Source organism: Phyllobates terribilis, unplaced genomic scaffold, assembly GCF_046119375.1.
Source record: "Phyllobates terribilis strain yellow unplaced genomic scaffold, ASM4611937v1 Scaffold_2__4_contigs__length_985480577, whole genome shotgun sequence".
NCBI classification, from domain to species: Eukaryota; Metazoa; Chordata; class Amphibia; order Anura; family Dendrobatidae; genus Phyllobates; species Phyllobates terribilis.
Window position 1 is genome coordinate 453733038 of NW_027362762.1, and position 24244 is coordinate 453757281.

At 41.4% G+C, this 24244-nt stretch overlaps 1 protein-coding gene across 4 annotated transcripts in view; it reads left to right on the forward strand.

Annotated features, from left to right (window-relative positions):
- Positions 1-6363: 6363 nt before the first annotated feature.
- CAP1 (cyclase associated actin cytoskeleton regulatory protein 1) overlaps positions 6364-24244 on the forward strand; it is a 31553-nt gene continuing 13672 nt past the window's right edge. Inside the window, exons 1-9 of one of the 4 annotated variants that reach the window (XM_073665615.1) lie at positions 6364-6500; positions 8623-8729; positions 8814-8914; positions 10291-10368; positions 13291-13434; positions 18244-18329; positions 18425-18530; positions 18633-18822; positions 22985-23175. In XM_073665615.1, coding sequence (XP_073521716.1) covers positions 8633-8729; positions 8814-8914; positions 10291-10368; positions 13291-13434; positions 18244-18329; positions 18425-18530; positions 18633-18822; positions 22985-23175 — 993 coding nt within the window. In that variant the 5' untranslated portion in view covers positions 6364-6500; positions 8623-8632. Of the gene's footprint in view, positions 6544-8338; positions 8479-8622; positions 8730-8813; positions 8915-10290; positions 10369-13290; positions 13435-18243; positions 18330-18424; positions 18531-18632; positions 18823-22984; positions 23176-24244 lie in introns of those variants that run through there. The other 3 variants (XM_073665616.1, XM_073665618.1, XM_073665617.1) reach the window with 3 other exon arrangements.

Below are 24244 nucleotides of genomic sequence, written 5' to 3' on the forward strand. Positions count from 1 at the left end.
CACCACGCATGGGTAATTTTCCATGCCTTGGTTGTCGCCAATGCTCTAATATGATTAGAGGAAATTTTTTTACCCATCCCATGTCGGGTAAAAAGTTCCCTATAAAAGTTTTTTTTTACATGTGAGTCTACATATGTTATATACCTTATCAAATGTCCATGCGGTCACGGATATATGGGAGAGACCACCCAGCATATCCGGGACCATATTAGTAAACATAAATCCACGATCCACTGCAAGTATACTTTATTACCAATCCCCTATCATTTTATTTCCCATCAAGATACACTGTGTGCAGAATTATTAGGCAAATGAGTATTTTAATCACACGATACTTTTTATACATGTTGTCCTACTATAAGCTGCATAGGCTTGAGAGCCAACTACCAATTAAGTAAATCTGGTGATGTGCATCTCTGTAATGAGGAGGGGTGTTGACTAATGACATCAACACTCTATATAAGGTGTGCTTAATTATTAGGCAACTTCCTTTCCTTTGACAAAATGGGTCAGAAGAGAGATTTGACGGGCTCTGGAAAGTCCTAAATTGTGAGATGTCTTGCAGAGGGCTGCAGCAGTCTTGAAATTTACAAACTTTTGAAGCGTGATCACCGAACAATCAAGCGTTTCATGGCAAATAGCCAACAGGGTCGCAAGAAGAATGTTGGCCAAAAAAGGCGCAAAATAACTGCCCATGAATTGAGGAAAATCAAGCGTGAAGCTGCCAAGATGCCATTCGCCACCAGTTTTGCCATATTTCAGAGCTGCAGTGTTACTGGAGTATCAAAAAGCACAAGGTGTGTGATACTCAGGGACATGGCCAAGGTAAGGAAGGCTGAAAAAAGACCACCTTTGAACAAGAAGCATAAGCTAAAACGTCAAGAATGGGCCAAAAAATATCTGAAGACTGATTTTTCAAAGGTTTTATGGACTGATGAAATGAGAGTGTCTCTTGATGGGCCAGATGGATGGGCCAGATGCTGGATCAGTAAAGGGCAGAGAGCTCCATTCCGACTCAGACACCAGCAAGGTGGAGGTGGGGTACTGGTATGGGCTGGTATTATCAAAGATGAACTTGTGGGACCTTTTCGGGTTGAGGATGGAGTGAAGCTCAACTCCCAGACCTACTGCCAGTTTCTGGAAGACAACTTCTTCAAGCAGTGGTACAGGAAGAAGTCGGTATCATTCAAGAAAAACATGATTTTCATGCAGGACTATTCTCCATCACATACATCCTACTACTCCATAGTGTGGCTGACCAGTAAAGGTCTAAAATAAGAAAAAATAATGACATGGCCCCCTTGTTCACCTGATCTGAACCCCATAGAGAACCCGTGGCCCATCATAAAATGTGAGATCTACAGGGAGGGAAAACAGTACACCTCTTGGAACAGTGTCTGGGAGGCTGTGGTGGCTGCTGCATGCAATGTTGATCGAAAACAGATCAAGTAACTGACAGAATCTATGGATGGAAGGCTGTTGAGTGTCATCATAAAGAAATGTGGCTATATTGATCACTAATTTTTTTGATTTTTGTTTTTGCAAGTCAGAAATGTTTATTTCTAAATTTTGTGCACTGATATTGGTTTACCTGGTGAAAATAGACAAGTGAGATGGGATTATATTTGGATTTTATTAAGTTGCCTAATAATTCTGCACAGTAATAGTTACCTGCACAAACAGATATCCTCCTAAGATAGCCAAATCTAAAAAAAACCACTCCAGCTTCCAAAAATATTAAGCTTGGATATTTATGAGTCTTTTGGGTTGATTGAGAACATAGTTGTTGATCAATAATAAAAAATAATCCTCTAAAATACAACTTGCCTAATAATTCTGTACGCAGTGTACTATTGCCCAGTTGCGATATCAGGTCATTGATCATGAGCCTGTAGGAAGAAGGGGAGGTGATAGGATTTGCAAATTAAAGGAACGTGAGACGTTCTGGATTTACACACTTAAGACATTAGAACCTCATGGACTTAATCGTGAATATGAGGTTCATATTTAAATTTATGTTTGGTTTAGGTTCGGAAATCCAGTATATTGTTCAATATGCCCCCTCCTTTTTTCTGAACATATGCCATTATCTGTGATAAAATATGATATGGTATAATATCTACAATGTACTATTTCAATATCTGACTTTTTTCATTTATTCAGTACTTAATATTTACTTCTCATTTTCGATCATTGTATGTTTATTATACTCATGAATCATGTAATCAATTTTCTTTTATTTTTTACCTTCCTCTTCCCTTTATACTTTACCTTCTGAGCTCGCCGTCCTACCACTAACTTATCCTTCTCTTTTTTTCAGACATTTCACAGTTAGATCTGCATTGTTTCTATGATATTCACAGCCTTGCGGTTTAATCATGTACCCTTTGTTATTTGTATCATCTCCATACTGGTGTACCTTGTGACCGTTTCACATTGTTTACCCTTTTCTCTTTTCTTCTTATTTGGGTTCCCCCCTCCCTCTCCTATGCACACATTCATGCTGACACACGATGCGCTCATTGCAAATAATAGCGGCACACACAGCGCATGCGCTAGCTTGTGTTCCACATACCGGATCCTGCGCTCCAGCAGACCGGAAACAGGAAGCAGATGCATCATGGAGTGCTGTATTTAAAGCTGCTCTGTCAACACAGCGAGCGCCACAATCCAGGACTCTCTCTGCACAAACAGGTAATCTCTATATACCCAAGTGAGCATTTTTATCCATTCTATGTTGAAACCGCTTCTATGGGTCAACTACTTTGGATCCTCTCTAGAGGGACATGTTACCTTTTATCATCCTCTTTTTTTCTAGGACCATTGCCTGTCATTTCCTAAGTTCCACATTTTAAACAGGTAAATCATTGAGGGACCCTCACATTTTAGATATATGGACTATGTGCTATAGACACTGAGCAGTGTGTTATTTCATTACAGCTACACAGGGTAACTCCCGGTGTAGTATATCAGTTGTGGCCATATTCTACTATTTCACTGACCATTTGGTATGTATAAAAATTTCCCTAGATCCCTGATTTTCCACAATCTCTATGAATTTTCCACAAAATCGCAATCTTTTTACTATAGGATATCCAACATCCACTAGTCGCAGCAAGTCCTGACCATATACTCTTCACATGGGTATTATACATTTTTTATGTCTATTATCACAATGATATTAATACAGGATCATGATAGTTATTAATGCACTGGTATTATAAGTTTTGCAGCTTGACCGTTTCTCCTATCCCGTTGATATTTATATCTATAATTTTAGGTTCTCATGATAAAACAGCTTTAACATTGAAACCTTATGGGTCCTTCTTTGGGGAATGCCTGCTGTTTCATATTCTATATTTACTCTTTATAGATATATCCAGGTTATTTTGATGATGTACGTACATTGTTATTGATACGTCTGTCTTTTGCTGTTTTTTTTTCACATACTATGGAACTAGTTTTTGAATCCCCTGAGGAAAACCCGTGTGGGTTGAAACATTGGGCAGAAATCTTCCTTTAAATTGGATTTTACTGTATGTACATCAATAAAAGGACATATATAACCTTTGACTCCTATGCTATTGTGCTTTTTGAGTGCCGGAACCTTATTCTGATTTGTGAATAATTTTTTGGTTCTTGGCACCTATTTTGTATAGTGAGCCCAGTCTTTCTATTTGGACTACATGATTTTTTTTATAAGCTGCCCAGAAAAAAATTAAAGATTAGAACAACTGGGCCGCTGTGATCAGTGTGGTAAGACAAGTTGTGGCTGGAAAATGTCGACATGAAGGTCTGACCAGATGGAGAATAAACAGCAGAAAATGACTCTAATAAGATGAGACGTCAGCAGTCACTGGAGTTAAAGATATCTATTCTTTATCTATACTGTATGACAGAAAGATTATGGGAGTAATGCTCGTTTGTAAAACAACCTTCCTAAGGCTATATTCACACATTTGTGTGAAATGTCCTTATGCTGTCAGATTTTTTTTAGCAGACAGCACACAGATCCATAGAGCTTCATAGATCCATTCACTCATCCGTGAAAATCACTGATCCGAGAATCAAATCTGTGAAACTCAGAGCATGTCCTATTCTGATCTGATTTTGAAGATCAGAATAGGACATACTCAATGCATCTGTGTGCTGACTGCGAAAAAATGGGCCAGCACACTAACACTTTACAGGAATGCATGAATGTAGCCTTATTATTTCTAGCGCCATCCCTTAGTCCATACAGGTGCATCTCACTAAATTAGAATATCATCAAAAAGTTAATTTATTTCAGTTCTTCAATAGAAAAAGTGAAACTCTGCTACCAAAGCAACCTGGGCTTCCATAACACCTCAGAACTACCACAGGCTGATCGCCTCCATCCCACGCCTTATTGATGCAAAAGTATCCCCGACCAAGTATTGAGGGCATTTACTGAACATACATTTCAGTAGGCCAACATTTCGGATTTTAAAATTATTTTTCAAGCTGTTGTTATAAAGTATTCTAATTTACTGAGATAATGACTTTTGTGTTTTCATTGGCTGTAAGCCATAATCATCAACCTTAACCGAAATAAACACTTGAAATAGATCATTCTGTTTGTAATGACTCTATATAATATATGAGTTTCGTTTTTTTGTATTGAAGAACTGAAATAAATTAACTTTTTGATGATATTCTAATTTAGTGAGATGCACCTGTAGTGTACTCAGTCATGTATAGCACCAACGCTTAGTATATTGTTTACTCTATTATGTATAGCAGTATAAAGTGTACTCTTTTGTTACATACAGCCCTGTCCCTTAGTATATAGTGTACTCACTTATGAGTAGCACCATCGCTTAGTATAGTTTACTGTTATGTATAGCTCCATCCCTTAGTATATAGTGTACTCCTCTGTTATGTGTAACGCATCCTTTAGAATAGTGTACTTCTTTGTATGTATAGCACCGTCCCATAGTATATAGTGTACTCCTTTGTTACATATAGCACCGTCCCTTAGTATATAGTGTACTTTCTTGTGTACAGCGCTGTAGATTACTACATACAGTAGGGGAAATAAGTATTTGATCCCTTGCTATTTTTGCAATGATGTGGAAACCTGTATAGAAAGTGTTAGGAGAAACTCAAAGGGTTTCACACGTTTGCCAGTTTTGATCAAATCAGGTAGTCGATCGATCGGAGACAAGAGAACACACAACCAATTCTGTGTCCCAGACTTGTCTGAGTCTCAGATGCCTGGTGACAAGTTTTTATTACTAACCACAAAGAGAAAGAAAGTGGGGGTGGCTTACATTGTTACCTAAAAAGGGAGATACAGTAAGTTGCTTATCTTGATAATACTTATTTCTCGCTGCAAAATGCAAAAAATGTATCTAATTTATACAATGTGATTTTCTTGATTTTTTTTGGATATTCTCTCAATGTTAAAATTAACCTACCCTTAAAATTATAGACTGTTCTTGTCTTTGTCAGTGGGCAAACTTACAAAAACAGCAAAGGATCAAATAATTATTTCCCCCACTGTAGTTTCCTCTCATTATGTAAAGCACTGTCTCTAAGATAGTACCCTCTTTCCTTATGTACAGCACCATCTCTTATTATGTACCACCCTCTTGTTATGTATGGTGCTGTCCCTTATTACAGTGTTCTCTCTTATTATGTATAGAGCGGCCCCATTATTACATAGGGTCATCTCTTGTTATGTATAGCACCGTCCCTTATTACATAGCGTATGCTTTTTATTTTTGTTATCCGCAGTGCGCTCTCTTTATTAGAGTCCTCTCTTCTTCTATATAAAATACAATGTTGATGCAGCAGAATGTGACCAGACCATCAGCCTCCTGCTTTAGGAGGACGGACGGACACACTATGATCTTTATGTGTCACTTTGTCACCAGACACACTTCTCCCACATGCCCCCAAGCTGTCAGTGCTCTTCCCTGCAGTAATGTAAAGTAAGCCCCCCCCGCAGTATGAGGCAGAGTATAGTTATGCAGATTCCAGGGCTCACAAGTCCACAGACCTGCGCTCAGCACCTGTAATCGATAAGTGCGCTCTCCCCAGCGCTGACCCCGCCCCCAGGCTGGCACATATGTGACCATCTTTGGTAACAGAACGAGCCTCGAGCTCCTGATTATGTCATCCGCTTGACCACGTCATGGCTTGATCTTCCTTATCTCTATGGCAACAGCCCACATCCCCGGACTCTGAGGAGGCCGCTCCCGCCATCTTTAAACTGGGCAACAGACACGTGCAGTAAATACCAGTAAAGAGTCCTATGCCGCAGTCCATATAACCCCATACACACAATGAAATAACCGCCAACTATAGCTCCTCGCTCTCAGAATTGCTCCGGGGAGCGGAGAACCACACTCCTGCAGCAGAATAGAGCCGCGTCTATCCTAGGCCACGCCCACAGGGTGTCACGGAAGTGATTTCCCGCGGCGCATACTGGGAGGTGACTGCCGGAAGTGGGGCAGAGAGAGGCAGCGGCGGAGGTGAGCAGGGCGGGGCTCCTGTGGGGACCGGTACGGTTTGCCGGTATGGCCTTGGCATGTGTATATGTGCACGTTAGGGTCGCCTCGGGCTGTGTGTGAAGGACGCAGGTTCGCAGTATTATTGGTGTGAATGAGCGCCTGTCATTAGGCGTGTGCTGTACCCACATGAGGATACTTGTCTGGGAGAGGCTGTTCAGGCTGACTGGTGGTCTGCAGGGGATAAGTGGCAGGAAGTGTCAGCCCCATGTCAGGTCACTCCCTGGGAGCCGATGCCTCTTGTACCGGTGCAGGTGTGGCGGGTGTGCCTGGGGCAGTGATGTGCGAGGCTTCACTATGGGCGGCTGCAGGATAGGCTAGGAATTGCCCCAGAATACTAGGTCTTAGGTTTGGAAACTACTTTAAACCAGTGAAGAGGGTGCAGATTTTATTCCTGCTGCTCCTGATTGTTCCTTTTTTTTTATTTTTGCTTTTTATATCTGCCATACATTTCTAGAGATCTGGACCTTTTATTTAGTGCTACTTTTTATAGTCTTGGTGGGGTGAGACATTAACACTATTTTTTTATTTACTTAACTCACTTATATAGCGCCATTAATTCCACAGCACTTCAAAAACATTATCATCACTGACCCCATTGGGGCTCACAAGCTAGATTCCCTATCAGTATGTCTTTGGAGTGTGGGTGGAAACTGGAGAACCCGGAGGAAAACCACGCAAACACAGGGGGATATGAACCCAGGACCCCAATGCTGAAAAGCTGCAGTGCTAACCACTGAGCCACCGTGCTGCCCCGATAAATAAAAGGGCTCATATCTCAGTTTAAAAAACAAAACTAAATACTCAAACGGCAAGAATGGAAGAAGAGCAGAAACTGGCCTCTTTTGATATGTCTAGTTTAAAAGGAACCTGTCCCCAACATTTACCAAACTCCCATTTAAACCATTGCCACCACCATGTCTAACCTGAACATCTTCCTCAAGTTATAGATTAGACAATTGTAGCACCACATATGAGACTCCCTCATCGTATGCATATTTTTTGTGCGTGTCATCAAATAAATGGGGAAGACACTGTACAAGTGCAGAACTTTTGGTTAATTTGCTTACAGAAGGGCAAGCACGCTACATGGACTAGGTTATGGCCTTGCTGCAGAACATGTGTAGTCCATGGATGACCTTGAAGTCCCATACGCTTCAATCAAAAATCTAGTGGAGGCTCTGATGAAGCTTTACACTGGGGCTATGTGGTGACTTTAGGTGTGAGTTAGGTTTTACCGCTGCTATAATGAAGCAATAGTTCAAGTGAATTGGGTCTTATTGCTACTTGCAAGGTTACCCCAGCCAGCAGATCTCAATAGCATTGTGCTGCAGTGTAGTGGCGGCCCACAGCTATCTGGATGAGCGACCAGTGTAGCCAGAGACTTAACAGGACACTTAAGCATATCCTTTGCGTGCGACGCAGGAGTGTTTCATAGGTCAAGTCGGAACCGATGCGGCTCTGCAATTCTCTAATCTCTGCAACATTGTAAAGATCTTTTCAGGTCAAACAAGGTGGCAATGGATTATAGAGGAATCCTGGTGTAAGGTTCCCTTTAAAGTTGTATAGTAATACATCTCCTCCTGTTGCTAAATATTTGTAAGCAAATGCATATTGCATGTATATGCAATTGTGTAATCCCAGCCATTTATGTACCCACTACTATTTGGTACTAGGATTAGTTTCCATTTTAGAGCTGCATGTGACCTTGCCAATTCATGTTTTAGTGACAAGGGAGTTTGATATAACTGTCACTGATCAGTATGATGGGAGTGCTTAATGTTTCGTACTTGATTTGAACCATGAAAGTAAAAGGCGGTGTTTGCATTTGTGGAATTTCTCGGTATCTGCTCCGACATGCTCAGTCACTTCCTGCAGTCCTGATATAGGCTGCCTGCAGCACTGGCTGCAATTCTTGAAGACTTCCTCATTCGGAGCAGCAGTGAGTCTCAGTATTACATACTTCAGTCCTTCAAACATCCTTGTAGATCTTCAGGAAAGCAGTTTTTTCCAGTATCTATTTCATTTTCTTTCTTTTAATCTGTTCCATTGTTTTACAGTTATTCTATTTGCTATTTTCTATTAGGTTGTAAATCATGGCGGACCTGCAAAGCCTAGTTCAGCGTCTGGAGACGGCAGTGGGAAAGCTGGAGCTTTTTGCAGGAGGGTCAGGAGCTGGATCTTGTGCCGCAGGTGAGGAGGTTGATGTTTTATCGGCATGTAATATTTATATTTGTATCACTCGCTTAATGTCTTTCTTGTGTGATTTTACTGTAGACACTGCACAGTTTGTTCAGGCCTATGATGCTCTCCTCAATGGATCAGTAGGAGAATTTCTGAAAATCAGCAAGGAATTAGGTGGAGATGTGGAGAAGCAGGTGAGTGTAATTGAAACCATGTATAGAGTTTCCTGGGTCACTTATACACTTGTATATTTTGCATCTCTATTTGTAAGCCAAAATCTGGAGTGGAATCTACTGAAAAAAAAACTAATGAAAGATTTGCACCGCTTCAATTTTTCCTTCATACCCCTGGTTTTGGCTTACAAGTGCTTGATGCCAAATACTGCTGAAATATGTGATAAAATATAGCGTGTCAGCTAAGATGAATGAAGAAGTCCAGAGTGTTGACAATGAATGGGGGTACTCTCCATTAGTCTATGGGAGTTAAGGGAAACACTAAGGCTGTGTGCCCACGATGCGTTTTTTAAGCATTTCCGCAGCAGAAAAAACGCTGCAGAAACGCTTAAAAAACGCATGGTAGAAGGCCAGCCATGTTCCCCAATGATAATCCGCATGTGCCGTGCAAATTCCCGCTGCGGATTATCATTGCGGAAAAAAACGCAGCATGTCCATTAATTTTGCGGAAGCGCTGCGTTTTCGCCGCCATTGACTTGCATTGGAACGCATGGAATCCGCATCACAGGATCTGTACATAAATGCCGGTTGCATGGATTTATATAGTGTGAACAAGTTGTCAAGCACTTTCCAAGTGATGCTAAAATCGCTTGGAAAAGCGCTTGATAACCCGCATGCAGAAGTGCAGGCAAAAACGCTTGACAAACTCTTCTACCTGGCGGGAAAAACGCATGTAAAAACCGCATGCGTTTTCCTGCCAGGGAGATGCGGAAAAAATATGCAGCATTTCTGCATTGTGGGCACATAGCCTAAAAATACATTAAATTTGCTGTATCAAATCATTGAAAACTCATAAAAAATGCAGAAAAAAGTATCAATGCAGATTGCTGTTCTGTATTTTGGTGCAGACCACTGCTAAAAAAAAGCACAGCATTTTTGAACATGGGCTTTGGTGTCTCCCTTTCATGTGCATATGCAATATATGTATATAAAATATTATTATCTTTGGCTAAGAACTAAAGTATGGAAATGTTTTTATAGGTGTGTGAATACCTGTTTTATGAAATGCCTTTTGCAAGAAATATTTAAATGGGTAGTTGAGTGCAGTGATCAATAATTATTTATGCACTTGTGGGGGTGGGGGGCAAGATCGATATCTCCCTCTTCACAAATGTTGACTTACGGAAAGAAATGTTGGAGAAATATAGCTAAGCTCGATTTTCCTGCCTTTGTAAAATGCTGCTGCACTGTGCTGTAGGTTGCTCATAGTGACTGGTGATACTCTATGGCCTGCAGACTGATTGTCGCACACAGGTACTTTTAATAACTTTGTTCATATTGATATATAGACATTCAGAAATTATGGCGGACAATAACCTTTTCATTTATTTGTTTAGGCTGCTTTGTTGCTTGTAGGCCTGAACATACAACGTGATATCTTGGTTAAAGCATCACAGTTTCAGCAGCCAGACGAGGTATACTACATGACACAATATTTCCTGTCTTGCATGTCAGTATTTCCTGATACGTGTTCATGCGCTGTTCCTTCTTTCTAAACCTTTTATGTGTAAGTGTTACACATATTATGTTTTCAATGGCACAACTATTAAGAATGAAATTTTTACATATGTTGTCAATTTTCATGATCACACACACACACACACACACACACACACACACACACACCAAAAGTTTGGACACACCTTTTCATTTAAAGATTTTTCATGACTTTCAAAATTGTACATTCACACTGAAGGCATGAAAACTATGAATTAACACATGTGGAATTATATACTTAACAAAAAAGTGTGAAACAACTGAAAATATGTCTTATATTCTAGGTTCTTCAAAGTAGCCACCTTTTGCTTTGATGACTGCTTTGCACACTCTTGGCATTCTCTTGATGAGCTTCAAGAGGTAGTCACCGGAAATGGTTTTCACTTCACAGGTGTGCCCTGTCAGGTTTAATAAGTGGAATTTCTTGCCTTTTATAAATGGGGTTGGGACCATCAGTTGTGTTGTGCAGAAGTCTGGTGGATACACAGCTGATAGTCCTACTGAATAGACTGTTAGCTGCTTTTTTCTTGCCATAATACAAATTCTAAGTAAAGAAAAACGAGTGGCCATCATTACTTTAACCCTAGAACGCATGACCATAAAAATAACATGGAATAACTCAAACAAAAATGACAAACCACTATATACCTGAGGAATACCTAGAGTTTCAAAATTCTAACTAAAATAATCTTGCAGAAAATAGAAAACAATTAACAGGACGGGCCTGCGAGGCCCCAGGTATGCGTTCTAGGGTTAAGAAATGAAGGTCAGTCAGTGTGAAAAATTGGGCAAACTTTGAAAGTGTCCCCAAGTGCAGTTGCAAAAAAACATAAGTGCTACAAAGAAACTAGCTCACATGAGGACTGCCCCAGGGAAAGGAAGACCAAGAGTCACCTCTGCTTCTGAGGATAAGTTTATTCGAGTCACCAGCCTCCGAAATCACAGGTTAACAGCAGCTCAGATTAGAGACCAGGTCAATGCCACACAGAGTTCTAGCAGCAGACACATCTCTACAACAACTGTTAAGAGGAGACTTTGAGCAGCAGGCCTTCATGGTAAAATAGCTGCTAGGAAACCACTGCTAAGGACAGCAACAAGCAGAAGAGACTTGTTTGGGCTAAAGAACACAAGGAATGGACATTAGACCAGTGGAAATCTGTGCTTTGGTCTGATGAGTCCAAATTTGAGATCTTTGGTTCCAACCACCGTGTCTTTGTGCGACGCAGAAAAGGTGAACGGATGGACTCTACATGCCTGGTTCCCACCGTGAAGCATGGAGGAGGAGGTGTGATGGTGTGGGGGTGGTTTGCTAGTGACACTGATGGGGATTTATTCAAAATTGAAGGCATACTGAACCAGCATGGCTACCACAGCATCTTGCAGCGGCATGCTATTCCATCCGGTTTGCGTTTAGTTGGACCATCATTTATTTTTCAACAGGACAATGACCCCAAACACACCTCCAGGCTGTGTAAGGGCTATTTGACCAAGAAGCAGAGTGATGGGGTGCTACGACAGATGACCTGGCCTCCACAGTCACCAGACCTGAACCCAATCGAGATGGTTTGGGGTGAGCTGGACCGCAGAGTGAAGGCAAAAGGGCCAACAAGTGCTAAGCATCTCTGGGAACTCCTTCAAGATTGTTGGAAGACCATTTCCGGTGACTACCTCTTGAAGCTCATCAAGAGAATGCCAAGAGTGTGCAAAGCAGTCATCAAAGCAAAAGGTGGCTACTTTGAAGAACCTAGAATATAAGACATATTTTCAGTTGTTTCACACTTTTTTGTTAAGTATATAATTCCAAATGTGTTAATTCATAGTTTTGATGCCTTCAGTGTGAATGTACAATTTTCATAGTCATGAAAATACAGAAAAATCTTTAAATGAGAAGGTGTGTCCAAACTTATATATATCTCCTACACATCCCTATATCGCCTACACATCCCTATATCGCCTACACATCCCTATATCGCCTACACATCCCTATATCGCCTACACATCCCTATATCGCCTACACATCCCTATATCGCCTACACATCCCTATATCGCCTACACATCCCTATATCGCCTACACATCCCTATATCGCCTACACATCCCTATATCGCCTACACATCCCTATATCGCCTACACATCCCTATATCTCATATATACACTCTGAAAACTGGCCTGGCACCTAAATATGCTGCCCCATGTAAGGGCAACATATTACAGAAATCTGTCAGTTCTTATATGAGCTAAAATGGATGATGGCAATAGACTACATTTTATTGAATAGTAAAGAGGGGAAATAAGTTACTCCCACACCTACTGTCCATCATATTCCGAGAGCACTTCTATTGAGTGCATGGGCATCTGTGGAAATGCTCCACAAGTGTTCGGGGACTTTCCTCAGTGCATACACCAAAGTCGTGATACAAGGGCAGCATATTTAGGGGACAGATCCACTTTGTCATGCTGATCTCTAGCCTCTCATGATATGCTTGAATTTTGCATGTTACAAGTAGTCAGAGCCGCTAGATCCAGATGTGTGTGTGTGTGCCCCCCAACCTCAATAGAGATGGAATATCATTCAACAAGAAGTAATCTTATTGATGTCCTGTTACTCCACTGCTATAGTAAAGCCAGCCTAATGAATAATTTAGTTGTTTTATTTTTGTTTGCTAATTGTACATATAAATAATGCAGAACCTTTCAACTCCATTTAGGGGAATTCTACTGAAAGGTGAATTGTCATTTCCTCTTTAGAAAGAACATATCACAAAATGTCATAAAATAAAAGAAAAAGGCTGTAACAATACTAAATCTAATTTTCTCGTTTTTTTGTGATTGTGTCCTATAGAAGGATCTTTCTGCGCTTTTAGCTCCTCTTTCCAAACAGATTCAGGCTGTTCAAGACTTCAGAGAGAAAAATAGGACCAGCAAGCAATTCAATCATCTTTCCGCCATCAGCGAAAGTGTTCCTGCTCTTGGATGGGTAGCAATGGTGGGTTGCCATACATCCATTTTTCTCTAATCCCTCCTTCTTCCTTTCATTCTAGACTAGTGCAGAAATGTTTGTGTGGGTGTTTAGATGTTCCCCCATTGCTTTAGAAAGAATGCCTAGCATTGTATAAATGCACTAATCTAAGCACTGCCTTAGAATAGAAAACATGGGCTTTTAGAGAGAAAATATTTCTGTAAAGACGTAATTGTGGGGTGGGTTACTATGGCAGCCAGGGGCTTACTGAAATCCCTCAATGCCGCCATCTTGGTGCTCCCTATTGGATTGTTGTTGTGCTAAATACGCCAATACTGTAGTGAAGCAAGTTCAGTTCCCCAATGGGGATACATATTAAAAGAACAACTCCCTTTGCAAAAAAAAAAAGGCAATTGTACCGCTCCCTCAATGGAAAATAGTTCTGGCAACACAAATCCAAGTTATGACTTTTAACCCTTTCTTTCCACTGCAGATTTTGATTTTTGCGTCTCCTTTTTTGAAATAGCCATAACGTTTTGTATTTTTGCACTGACATATGACACATTCATTTCACAATATAGTGTAAGGGAAAATTTTAAAAAAATTCTAATTGCGGTGAAATGGTAAAAAAACAGCTGCATTTTTACATCATTTTTTGGGTGTTATTTTTATGGAGTTCAATGTACAGTACAAAATTACCTGGGAACATGATTCTCCAGGTTAGCAGGATTTACAGAGATGCCACACATTAATAGATGTTTCGTTTTTGTTTTTTTTCTATTTTATTAACTTAAAAATATACACTGCTCAAAAAAATAAAGGGAACACTTAAACAGAATATAACTCCAAGTAAATCAAACTTCTGTGAAATCAAACTGTCCACTTAGGAAGCAACACTGATTGACAATCAATTTCACATGCTGTTGTGCAAATGGAATAGACAATAGATGGAAATTATTGGCAATTATCAATACACCCTCGATAAAGGAGTGTTTCTGCAAGTGGGGACCACAGACCACATCTCAGTACCAATGCTTTCTGGCTGATGTTTTGGTCACTTTTGAATGTTGGTTGTGCTTTCACACTCGTGGTAGCATGAGACGGACTCTACAACCCACAGAAGTTGCTCAGGTAGTGCAGCTCATCCAGGATGGCACATCAATGCGAGCTGTGGCAAGAAGGTTTGCTGTGTATGTCAGCGTAGTGTCCAGAGGCTGGAGGCGCTACCAGAAGACAGGCCAGTACACCAGGAGACGTGGAGGGGGCCGTAGGAGGGCAACAACCCAGCAGCAGGACCGCTACCTCCACCTGTGTGCAAGGAGGAGCACTGCCAGAGCCCTGCAAAATGACCTCCAGCAGGACACAAATGTGCATGTGTCTGCAGAAACTGACTCCATGAGGGTGGTATGAGGGCCCGACATCCACAGATGGGGGTTGTGCTCACAGCCCAACACCGTGCAGGACCCTTGACATTTGCCACAGAACACCAGGATTGGCAAAGTCGCCACTGGCGCCCTGTGCTCTTCACAGATGAAAGCAGGTTCACACTGAGCACATGTGACAGACGTGACAGTCTGGAGACGCCGTGGAGAGCGATCTGCTGCCTGCAACATCCTTCAGCATGACCAGTTTGGCAGTGGGTCAGTAATGGTGTGAGGTACATTTCTTTGGAGGGCCGCACAGCCCTCCACGTGCTCACCAGAGGTAGCCTGACTGCTATTAGGTACCGAGATGAGATCCTCAGACCCCTTGTGAGACCATATGCTGGTGCGGTTGGCCCTGGGTTCCTCCTAATGCAGGACAATGCCAGACCTCATGTGGCTGGAGTGTGTCAGCAGTTCCTGCAAGATGAAGGCATTGAAGCTATGGACTGGCCTGCCTGTTCCCCAGACCTGAATCCTATTGAGCACATCTGAGACATCATGTCTCGCTCCATCCACCAACATCACCACAGACTGTCCAGGAGTTGGCGGATGCTTTAGTCCAGGTCTGGGAGGAGATCCCACAGGAGACCATCTGCAACCTCATGAGGAGCATGCCCAGGCATTGTAGGGCGGTCATACAGGCACGTGGAGGCCACACACAATACTGAGCCTCATTTTGACTTGTTTTAAGGACATTACATCAAAGTTGGATCAGCCTGTAGTGTGTTCTTCCACTTTAATTTTGGGGGTGACTCCAAATCCAGGCCTCCATTGGTTAATGAATCTGATTTCCATTGATGATTTTTGTGTGATTTTGTTGTCAGCACATTCAACTTTGTACAGAACAAAGTATTCAATGAGAATATTTCATTCATTCAGATCTAGGATGTGGTATTTGAGTGTTCCCTTTATTTTTTTGAGCAGTGTATATAAAATGTTGTTAATAAAAAAAAAAAAAAAAGAAAAAAATTAGTTTGTGTGGCCATTTTTTAATATCTAGAACTTTTTCTTCCTCCTCAATGGAGCTGTGTGGGGAACATGGTTTTTGCTTAGCGAGCTGGTGTTTTTATTTATTTATACAATTTTGGATTACTTACTGTGCTATGATTGTTTGTTAATTTTTTTAGCATTATTGCAGTGACCAAAAACATGCAATTGTGGTGTTTTGAATCCCTATTTCTCATTACAGCATTTGCCAATATCCTTAATTAACTTTATATTTTGCTAACAAAGTAGCACACTTTGACGCTAAGTATGCGCACGTGAAATATGAATAGCATTAGTGCTGTAGAAAATGGAAATAAATGCGAAATCTTAGCGCATACTTAGCGTTGCAGTGTGCTACTTTGTTAGTTGTATATGAAGGTAGCTGCTCCTAGTAAGCACCTGTTCACACCTATTTCTTGTTTTGGAAGCGCCGGTCAGTTTTTTTTCTGTAACTTTTATATTTTGATCAGACTATACTAGATGCAGGAATACCAAATATATGTTTATTTTTAACTGTGTTTGATCCCATAGGGAACTAACCTGCGATCATTTGATTGCTTGTACTATATACAGCAATACCACAGTATTGCTGTATAGAATGAAAATCTCAGCCTTCTGTGTTGCCCAGCCACAGGCTGGACATCACAGGAGAGACCACATGACGGGCACGGGAGCCTTCGGCCGGCCCTTGGCTGGCATAGCAGCCCATTGACTTCCTGCGATAATGTCGAGGGGAAAGGGAGGGGTGATAGGCGCCCAAACTAACGTCGGGGATGGATCGCAGCGCTTAAATGCCACAGTAAGCGATTGATATCAGCATTTAAGTGGTTAAGAGCAGTGATCAAGGGGTGAGCTGATCACTGCTGTTAGAGCAGTGTGTGTGGAGTAGGCCTTGCTTCTGAGCTTGCTCCAAAGTACCCAACGGGCTACATAATGTAGTGTTATGTCATGGAGCATGAAGGAGTTAAACACAACAAACCTAAAGGAAATCTGTCACCATGATTTCCTCATATAAAGTAGGGCCAGCACCTGTACACCCTCATATATACAGGATTCGGAAATGCTGTATAAGTCCCCAATGCGCACTGTTCATAACACAAAAAAAGCTCTTATTATACCCACCTACGCCTTGGTCCGATCCGATGGGCATCTCTTGTCTTGATCCGGCGCCTCCTCTCTTACTATCGCCGTTTTTCTTGCTTCATGTGGATGACTCTTCCTACGTCATCCACACAGTGTCTTCAATCTCGCTCCTGCACCGGCGCTCTTTGCCCTTTTGCCAGGCAAGGCAGAGAGAGGTATGCCTGTGCAGGAGCGTGACGGGGGACACTGTGTGGATGACGTAGGATGTGTCATCCACACAAAGTAAGAAGGACGGCGATCATAAGAAGAGAGGAGGCGCCGGATCAAGACCAGAGACGCCCCTTGGACCGCGCTGCCCTGTAGGTTAGTATAAAAAAGATATTTTTTGTGTTCTGCAGAGCGCATTGGGGACTTGTACAGCATTCTGGAATGCTATATATGAGGGTGTACAGGTGCTGGCCCTACTTTATATGGGAAAGACATGTTAACAGGTTCCCTTTAAGGTGTCTTTATTTTATGATCACTGCAGTAGTACTGACCTGTAAAATCATCTTGCCAGGTTATATAAAACCACATGGTGAACACTGAAAAACAATGGTGGAATTATTCCCCACTTCTACAGTACATTTATATGGCAACGTGGCATCATTCAAAACTATACATTTTCTATGTAGACAGAAAAATTAAAGTTATGGCTCTTAAAAGAAGTGGATAGTAAAAAGGAAAATGCAAAAATGGAAAATGGCCCTGTCTTTAAAGTGGTTGTCCACTACTGGGGAATCCTGGCTTACTCATTTCAGGGCTCCAGTTTAAATAATCTATAGTCGTCACCTGCAGCGGCACTATTCTAGTGATGTTGGCACTGCTGTTCCCGGAGAGTGATGTGACTGGTTGTGTCACAAGCAGACTGCAGCCAATGACTAGTCTGGCTCCGCCCCCAGTCAGCTCTTCCTAACACTGCTACGGATGATTGATAGGTGTCTTGCTTTGTACATGCGAGGGAGAGACCTGTCAATCCCCACAAGTAGCACTGGGAAGAGTTGGCCGGGGGCCTGAGCTAGCATAGTCTGGTCTCCAGCTATGGTCTTCAAAGTATATTTTGTCTGACATGCTGGATCATTTCAGAGAAAAAAAAAATGTATGTACAGGCAGCAAAAATAACGTGACAGGTTCTCTTTGAGTTGGGGTAGAAAGCCTGAACAGTTCTCTAATGGGTGATTTATTATTGCAAAGTGTCATTGTTACCAGCATTTCCATTTAATTTTAACTTGGTAGTTTTATCTTCTACATTGATGTTTTTGTTTTTTTTTGTTTTGTTTTTTTTCCCTTCTCCACTTTTAAGGCTCCCAAGCCTGGTCCCTATGTGAAGGAAATGACTGATGCAGCTACATTTTACACCAACAGAGTCTTAAAGGAATACAAGGATGTGTAAGTTGTTATTTCACTGATCTCCTATGTCCAGAGCACATGACACAGATAGAAATAGAAGTAATGTATTCGTTACCTTTCTGGGTTCCTGACAGTGATAAGAAACATGTCGACTGGGTCCGCTCATATCTAAGCATCTGGACGGAGCTGCAGGCCTACATCAAAGAACACCACACAACTGGCTTAAGTTGGAGAAAGACTGTAAGTGTAATTTTTTTATTTTCTTAACTTTGTAGTAATATATTTGAATAGTTCTTTACTTGATTACTTAGAAATTGTGCATTGTCTTTTCTTTTTCATTAGGGTCCAAAGGCTGGACCTTCTACTTCTTCACCAAGTGCTCCATCAGCCCCCAAAGTTGGACCTCCTCCTCCACCACCTGGAGGACCACCTCCTCCTCCCCCACCAGCCCCAGCCTCAGCTCCCAGTGATGATTCTCAGGCTCGTTCACAGCTGTTTGCACAACTTAACCAGGGAGAGAATATTACTAGAGGTAAGAAGCCAGCAGTTATTCTTTATAATGTGCTAGATGAGTGCCGCAGGTTGGAAGAAAAACTATTAGGAATGAGCCTGCAAAATAATTGTACAAAATGGGGAAAAGTTGTTAATTTTATATACCATAAACACTATTACTACTATTTACATATTGCCATCATCCTCCATATCTCTGCATGATACAATACCAATATTGTAAGAATATAAAAATACAGTTGAAGGCTGGATTTTCTTCAATCAAAGCCACAGCTAAAGAGGGGATATGGGGTGGGGGAATCCTTTAGACTCTCACAGTATGAAGTACTATAGCGATAAGAGACTACAAGAGTGGCCAATTCAGTATGTAGCTTGTCCGATAATGGAATCGATGGTAGAAAATTCTATATACATTTAAAGGAATTCTCTGGTCAAAAACTAAATTCAGCAGTGGGGGGGGGGGGGGTTAAAAACAATAAGATAATGCATATTCTTCTTGCTCAGCTTCAGTGCTGCGACAGACTCAACTGGGTCGGGAGCGGTGAAGTCGCCGACCACTAGTGACCTGGCCACTACTGACTCTGCAGCCAAATGGCAGACGCAGCAGTCCAGTCACTGGTGGTCTGTGGAGTCCACTCCTGGCCTGGCAAGAGGCTGAGGGAACTGAAGGCCAACTGCAGAGGCGAGTATGCAATCTTTTATTTTAACCCCACTGCCGAATTCACCTTTTTAGAGGAGAACCCCCTTAAGTTAGATGCACACATTGTATAGGCATTGGATTTTTCAGGTGGAAAATCTGCTGCATATTACAGTAACAGCAGTTTATATCACATTTCACAAAATTGCATCCACTTGCTATGGAGAAAATCCACAGCGTAAATTGATTGGCATTAGATTTGAAATCAAGAGAGTGGAATTACTGACTTTCCAAGATGAATGGAAAGATGTGGCATTGACCCTACAGGGAGGGAGGAGAGGTTTGATAGAGCTAGAGATAAAATGAGGAGCGGCCCCATAGAAAGATGGTGCAGTTGTCCATCCTAAGTATGATGAAGACGTGCACTTTGGTTGACTCATGGCTTAAGCTAGCCGTACATATGAGAGCTGTCAACTAAATGTTCATTCCACAGACCACAATCTCATCCAACTTCCCATTCACATCACCGCCCGTCCCGGGCCAAGTGTGAGCTGCTGGTATACGCTTCTCCTCTTCCATGAGAACAAAAGGCTCAACTGTTGAAATTCTACGGGCCGATTCCTTCGCCTCGTACACATCAAATGGTCTGCCAGTCCTGTCAAAATTTGCGAGTTCAACCAATTTTCATCTAATGTGTATGGGGGCCTTAAGGAATGAGCAAAGAAAAAGGAAAAAAAAAATAATAATTTATCCATGTTTGGTTTCAGGAAGTGTGGGAATATAAATAGGACAGCTGTTCAGTCAAATTCTGGCATGACTTAAAAAATAGCAGCACAGTGCCTCAGTGGTTAGCACTGTTGCTTTGCAGTGCTGGGGTCCTAGGTTCAAATCCCACCAAGAACAAGATCTCTAAGGAGTATTTGTTCTCTCCATGTTTACCTGGGTTTCCTCTCAGTCTAAAGACATACTTATAGAAAATGTAGACACTGTCCCAATGGGAACAGTAATGTCTGTACAACGCTGTGTAATTAATGGCGCTATACAAGTTAAATAATATCAAATTTAAGATGAAAATAATTGAAACCATTTTACTTATCATAAATCTGTAAAATTACAAAGCTCTTGTAAAACGAGCAACTATCCATTTATTTCTTATTAAAAATGCTATCCTTTCACAAGAATGGAAGGATTTATTTTTTTTGTTCTGTACTGCTTGTTGCCTAGGTTACCTGCCACCTCTGCAGTATTGTCATAGGTTCCCAAGGCATGGAGTGCTGCACTTCATTCTTTTTGCTCTAAATCCTGAAATAACTGCTTTGAAGCTGGCTGGATCTGGCAAGTGCCCCTACACTCCCTGACAGAAGTTATGTCGCTTATCCATGTTATGTAAATAAAAGCTTATAACCTGACGTTAAATTCATCCATTGGTTTTATTAATTACTCTTTTGTAAGCTGAAACTCTCCCAAATTTGGTTTAGGTTAAGAAAATAAATTGGCATCAATGCTGAAATATTGATCATTTAATGAACACAGAATGGTCAGATTTTGGCAAGACAAAAGTTTTGTCGCCTGGTCATATAATGCACCCAATCCTAGTTTACATCCTCACCAGTGCTCAGTAAATGATCGGTTAATTAGTGGGTGTGTATAAAAAGAAACCCAGCACCCCAGACCTTCACTTTAACTGCAACTTGAGCTCTGACAACATGCCAATAATCCACCCTGCGACCAAAGCCTTGATTATCAAGAGGCTGAAGACCAGATCCACTGCAGAGGTGGCTGGCATCTTTAATGTGTCTCAGCGTCAAGTACAAAGAATGAAAAAAAAGATTTGAAGAGACTGGAGATGTGTTTGACAAGCCCAGGTCCAGCAGACCCTGCAAGACAACTGCTCAGGAGGAACTTTTGTTGGTTAGAAAATCCAAAGCAAGCCCCTCTTCCACTGCAGCAGAGCTCCAACAGGCCTGGTCACCTCAAGTCCCTGTGTCAACTAGAACAGTTTGTAGGATTGTGTCTCGAAATGGCCTCCATGGTCGAATCAGTGCCCAGAAGCCAACACTAATCAAAAGGCAAATAAACTGTGTGGCATTTGCAAAGTCCCACAGCCTGCTAAACAGATGGACGCTGGAAAAGTGGCAGAAGGTGGATTTCTCTGATGAATCTTCAGTAGAATTACACCACAGCCACCGCAAATACTGCAGGAGACCTACTGAACCCCGTATGGATCCAAAATACACCCAGAAAACAGTTAAATTTGGTGGTGGAAAGATCATGGTCTGGGGTTACATTCAGTATGGGGGTGTGCGAAACATTTGCAAGGTGGAAGGCAATATCAATAGCCTAAAATATCAAGACGTATTAGCTACCTCTTACATTCCATATCATAAAAGGGGTCAAATTCTGCAGCAGGATGGTGCTCCATCTCATACATCCATCTCTACAACAAAGTTCCTCCAGGCAAAAAAGATCAAGGTGCTCAAGGACTGGCCAGCCCAGTCACCAGACATGGACATCATTGAGCATGTTTGGGGTAGGATGAAAGAGGAAGCTTGGAAGACAAAGCCAAAGAATCTAGATGACCTCTGGGAGGCATGTAAGACAGCATTCTCTGCTATTACTGATGACTTCATTAATAAATTGTATGAATCATTGTTGAATCGCATGGATGCAGTCCTTCAAGCTCATGGAAGTCACACAAAATATTAAATATGATCCTAATAGCATCACAACTTCATTCACCAATGTTATGCAACATATATTTGTATTTTAAGATAATTATTTGTTTGAATATCACATTACTTTCTGAGGGCGACAAAACTTTTGTCTTGCCAAAATCTGACCATTCTGCGTTCATTAAATGATCAATATTTCAGCATTGATGCCAATTTATTTTCTTAACCGAAACCAAATTTGGGAGGGTTTCAGCTTTCAAAAGAGTAATTTATAAAACCAATGGATGAATTTAACGTCAGGTTATAAGCTTTTATTTACATAACATGGATAAGCGACATACACTCCCTGACAGAAGTTATGTTTCTTTGGTACTGAAGAGGTGTAAAGCGGTCTCTGCTTTTAGTATAGAAGAGCACACATTTCGGGCCAGCGGCAAGACCATTGTCGCTGGTCTGAACTGTCAGTCATTTAAGAGCATGCTGCCTAGGAGGCTGGGAAGTGGTGTGCCTCCGAATAGGGAGCATAAGAATAATCTTTTAACCAAACTGATTAGAAAGGTAGAAGTCTAATACCAAATTGTGTGTTATTAGGAAGCAGTGTTAATAAAAGGAGGTCCAGCAGCTTATTTTATTAGTCCAAGTGTCTTCTTTCTAAGAACATTTATGCTTTATCCTAAAACATGGAATTTGAAGGGTTTTTTTGTTTTTTTTCCCCTTTCTTTTATACCATGAGCAGGTATGCAAGGACAGAGCCTGCATTGTTTATCTTGAGATAAGCATTGTTGGTTGTACAGAGAATACCAGTGCGCATATAATATTCTTCCTCAATAAGTGATCTGATCGTCATAACGATTTGCTTTTTTAATGGATTCTAGCTCTGAAACATGTGCCTGAAGATATGAAGACTCACAAAAATCCAGCTTTGAAGTCTCAGAGCGGTCCAATTCGAAGCGGACCTAAACCATTCACAAGTCCAAAACCAACAAACATTGGATCTCCTGCATCCAAACCAGCTCCAAAGAAGGAACCCCCAGTGCTTGAACTAGAAGGGAAGAAATGGAAGGTGGTAAGTATGCAATGGAGTGATCAGAGATACCACAGACCCCAACAAGAAGTAACTAGATTTAAAAGGAGAGAAAAAAAGTGTAGGCAAAGGAATTATTCAGGTATCGTTGCCAAACTGCCCAGCTAGCTTGGAGCTACAGTAGATTGAGTTGTGGCATAATGCCAAATTAAAAACTGTGAGGATTGCTGTAATTTGTTAGCAAAGGAACGAATTATGATTGATCCTTGACAAGGGCAATAGTGGACAAACTATGGTGCAAACCACTTCTCATCCCACAACCAAAACTTCTTTGCTGGGACTTGGTTACGCAGGTCAAACAACCAGCATTGCAGGGAATGAGGATCTTTTGATAGTACAATGTTTCCCTGAAAAAAAAGACCTCTAAAAATAAGCCCTAGCAAGATTTTACTGGATTTTTGGAGTATGCTTGAAATATATGCCCTAGTTTCAGGACCGGCGTTTGGAGGGGGGAAGTCGCAAACTAGTCAATTGCTCAGGGCCCCCAGCATTTCTATTGAGACTAAAACTGCATAAGGACCTTTGGTGACATCAGTTATGTGCCATGATGTCACCAAAATTCCTTTAACTACAGGAGTCTAGAGGAATTAAAGAGGAGACAGGCTGGTAGGCAGGGCTCGTGTTAGGGGGAGGGTTGGGGACAAACTGCAATTTCTCTGGGTCCTCAGCATTTCTATTCTGAGGTCAAGACTGCTTAAGGACTTTTGGTGACATCTTGATCATGTGAGCATGATGTCACCAAAGGTGCTTTAACTCTAGAGGACCTGAAGAGACAGGCTGGTATGTACCCTAGGTACAGTGTGCATTTTTTTCATGTGTATGCGCAGTATGTGTGATGACATGATTATATTTAAAAAAAAACAAGCCAAAAAATGTTCAAAAATAAATGTGGATTCTTGGTTTATGGAAAAAAAAAGGCATCCCCTGAAAATAAGCTCCAAAGCCTATTTCGGCACAAAAAAATAGAAGACCCTGTGTTATTTTCAGGGAAACGCAGTAGCTGATCCAGAATAATTTGTCCAACAAGATTTCACTTTGGGGGACTAATGTG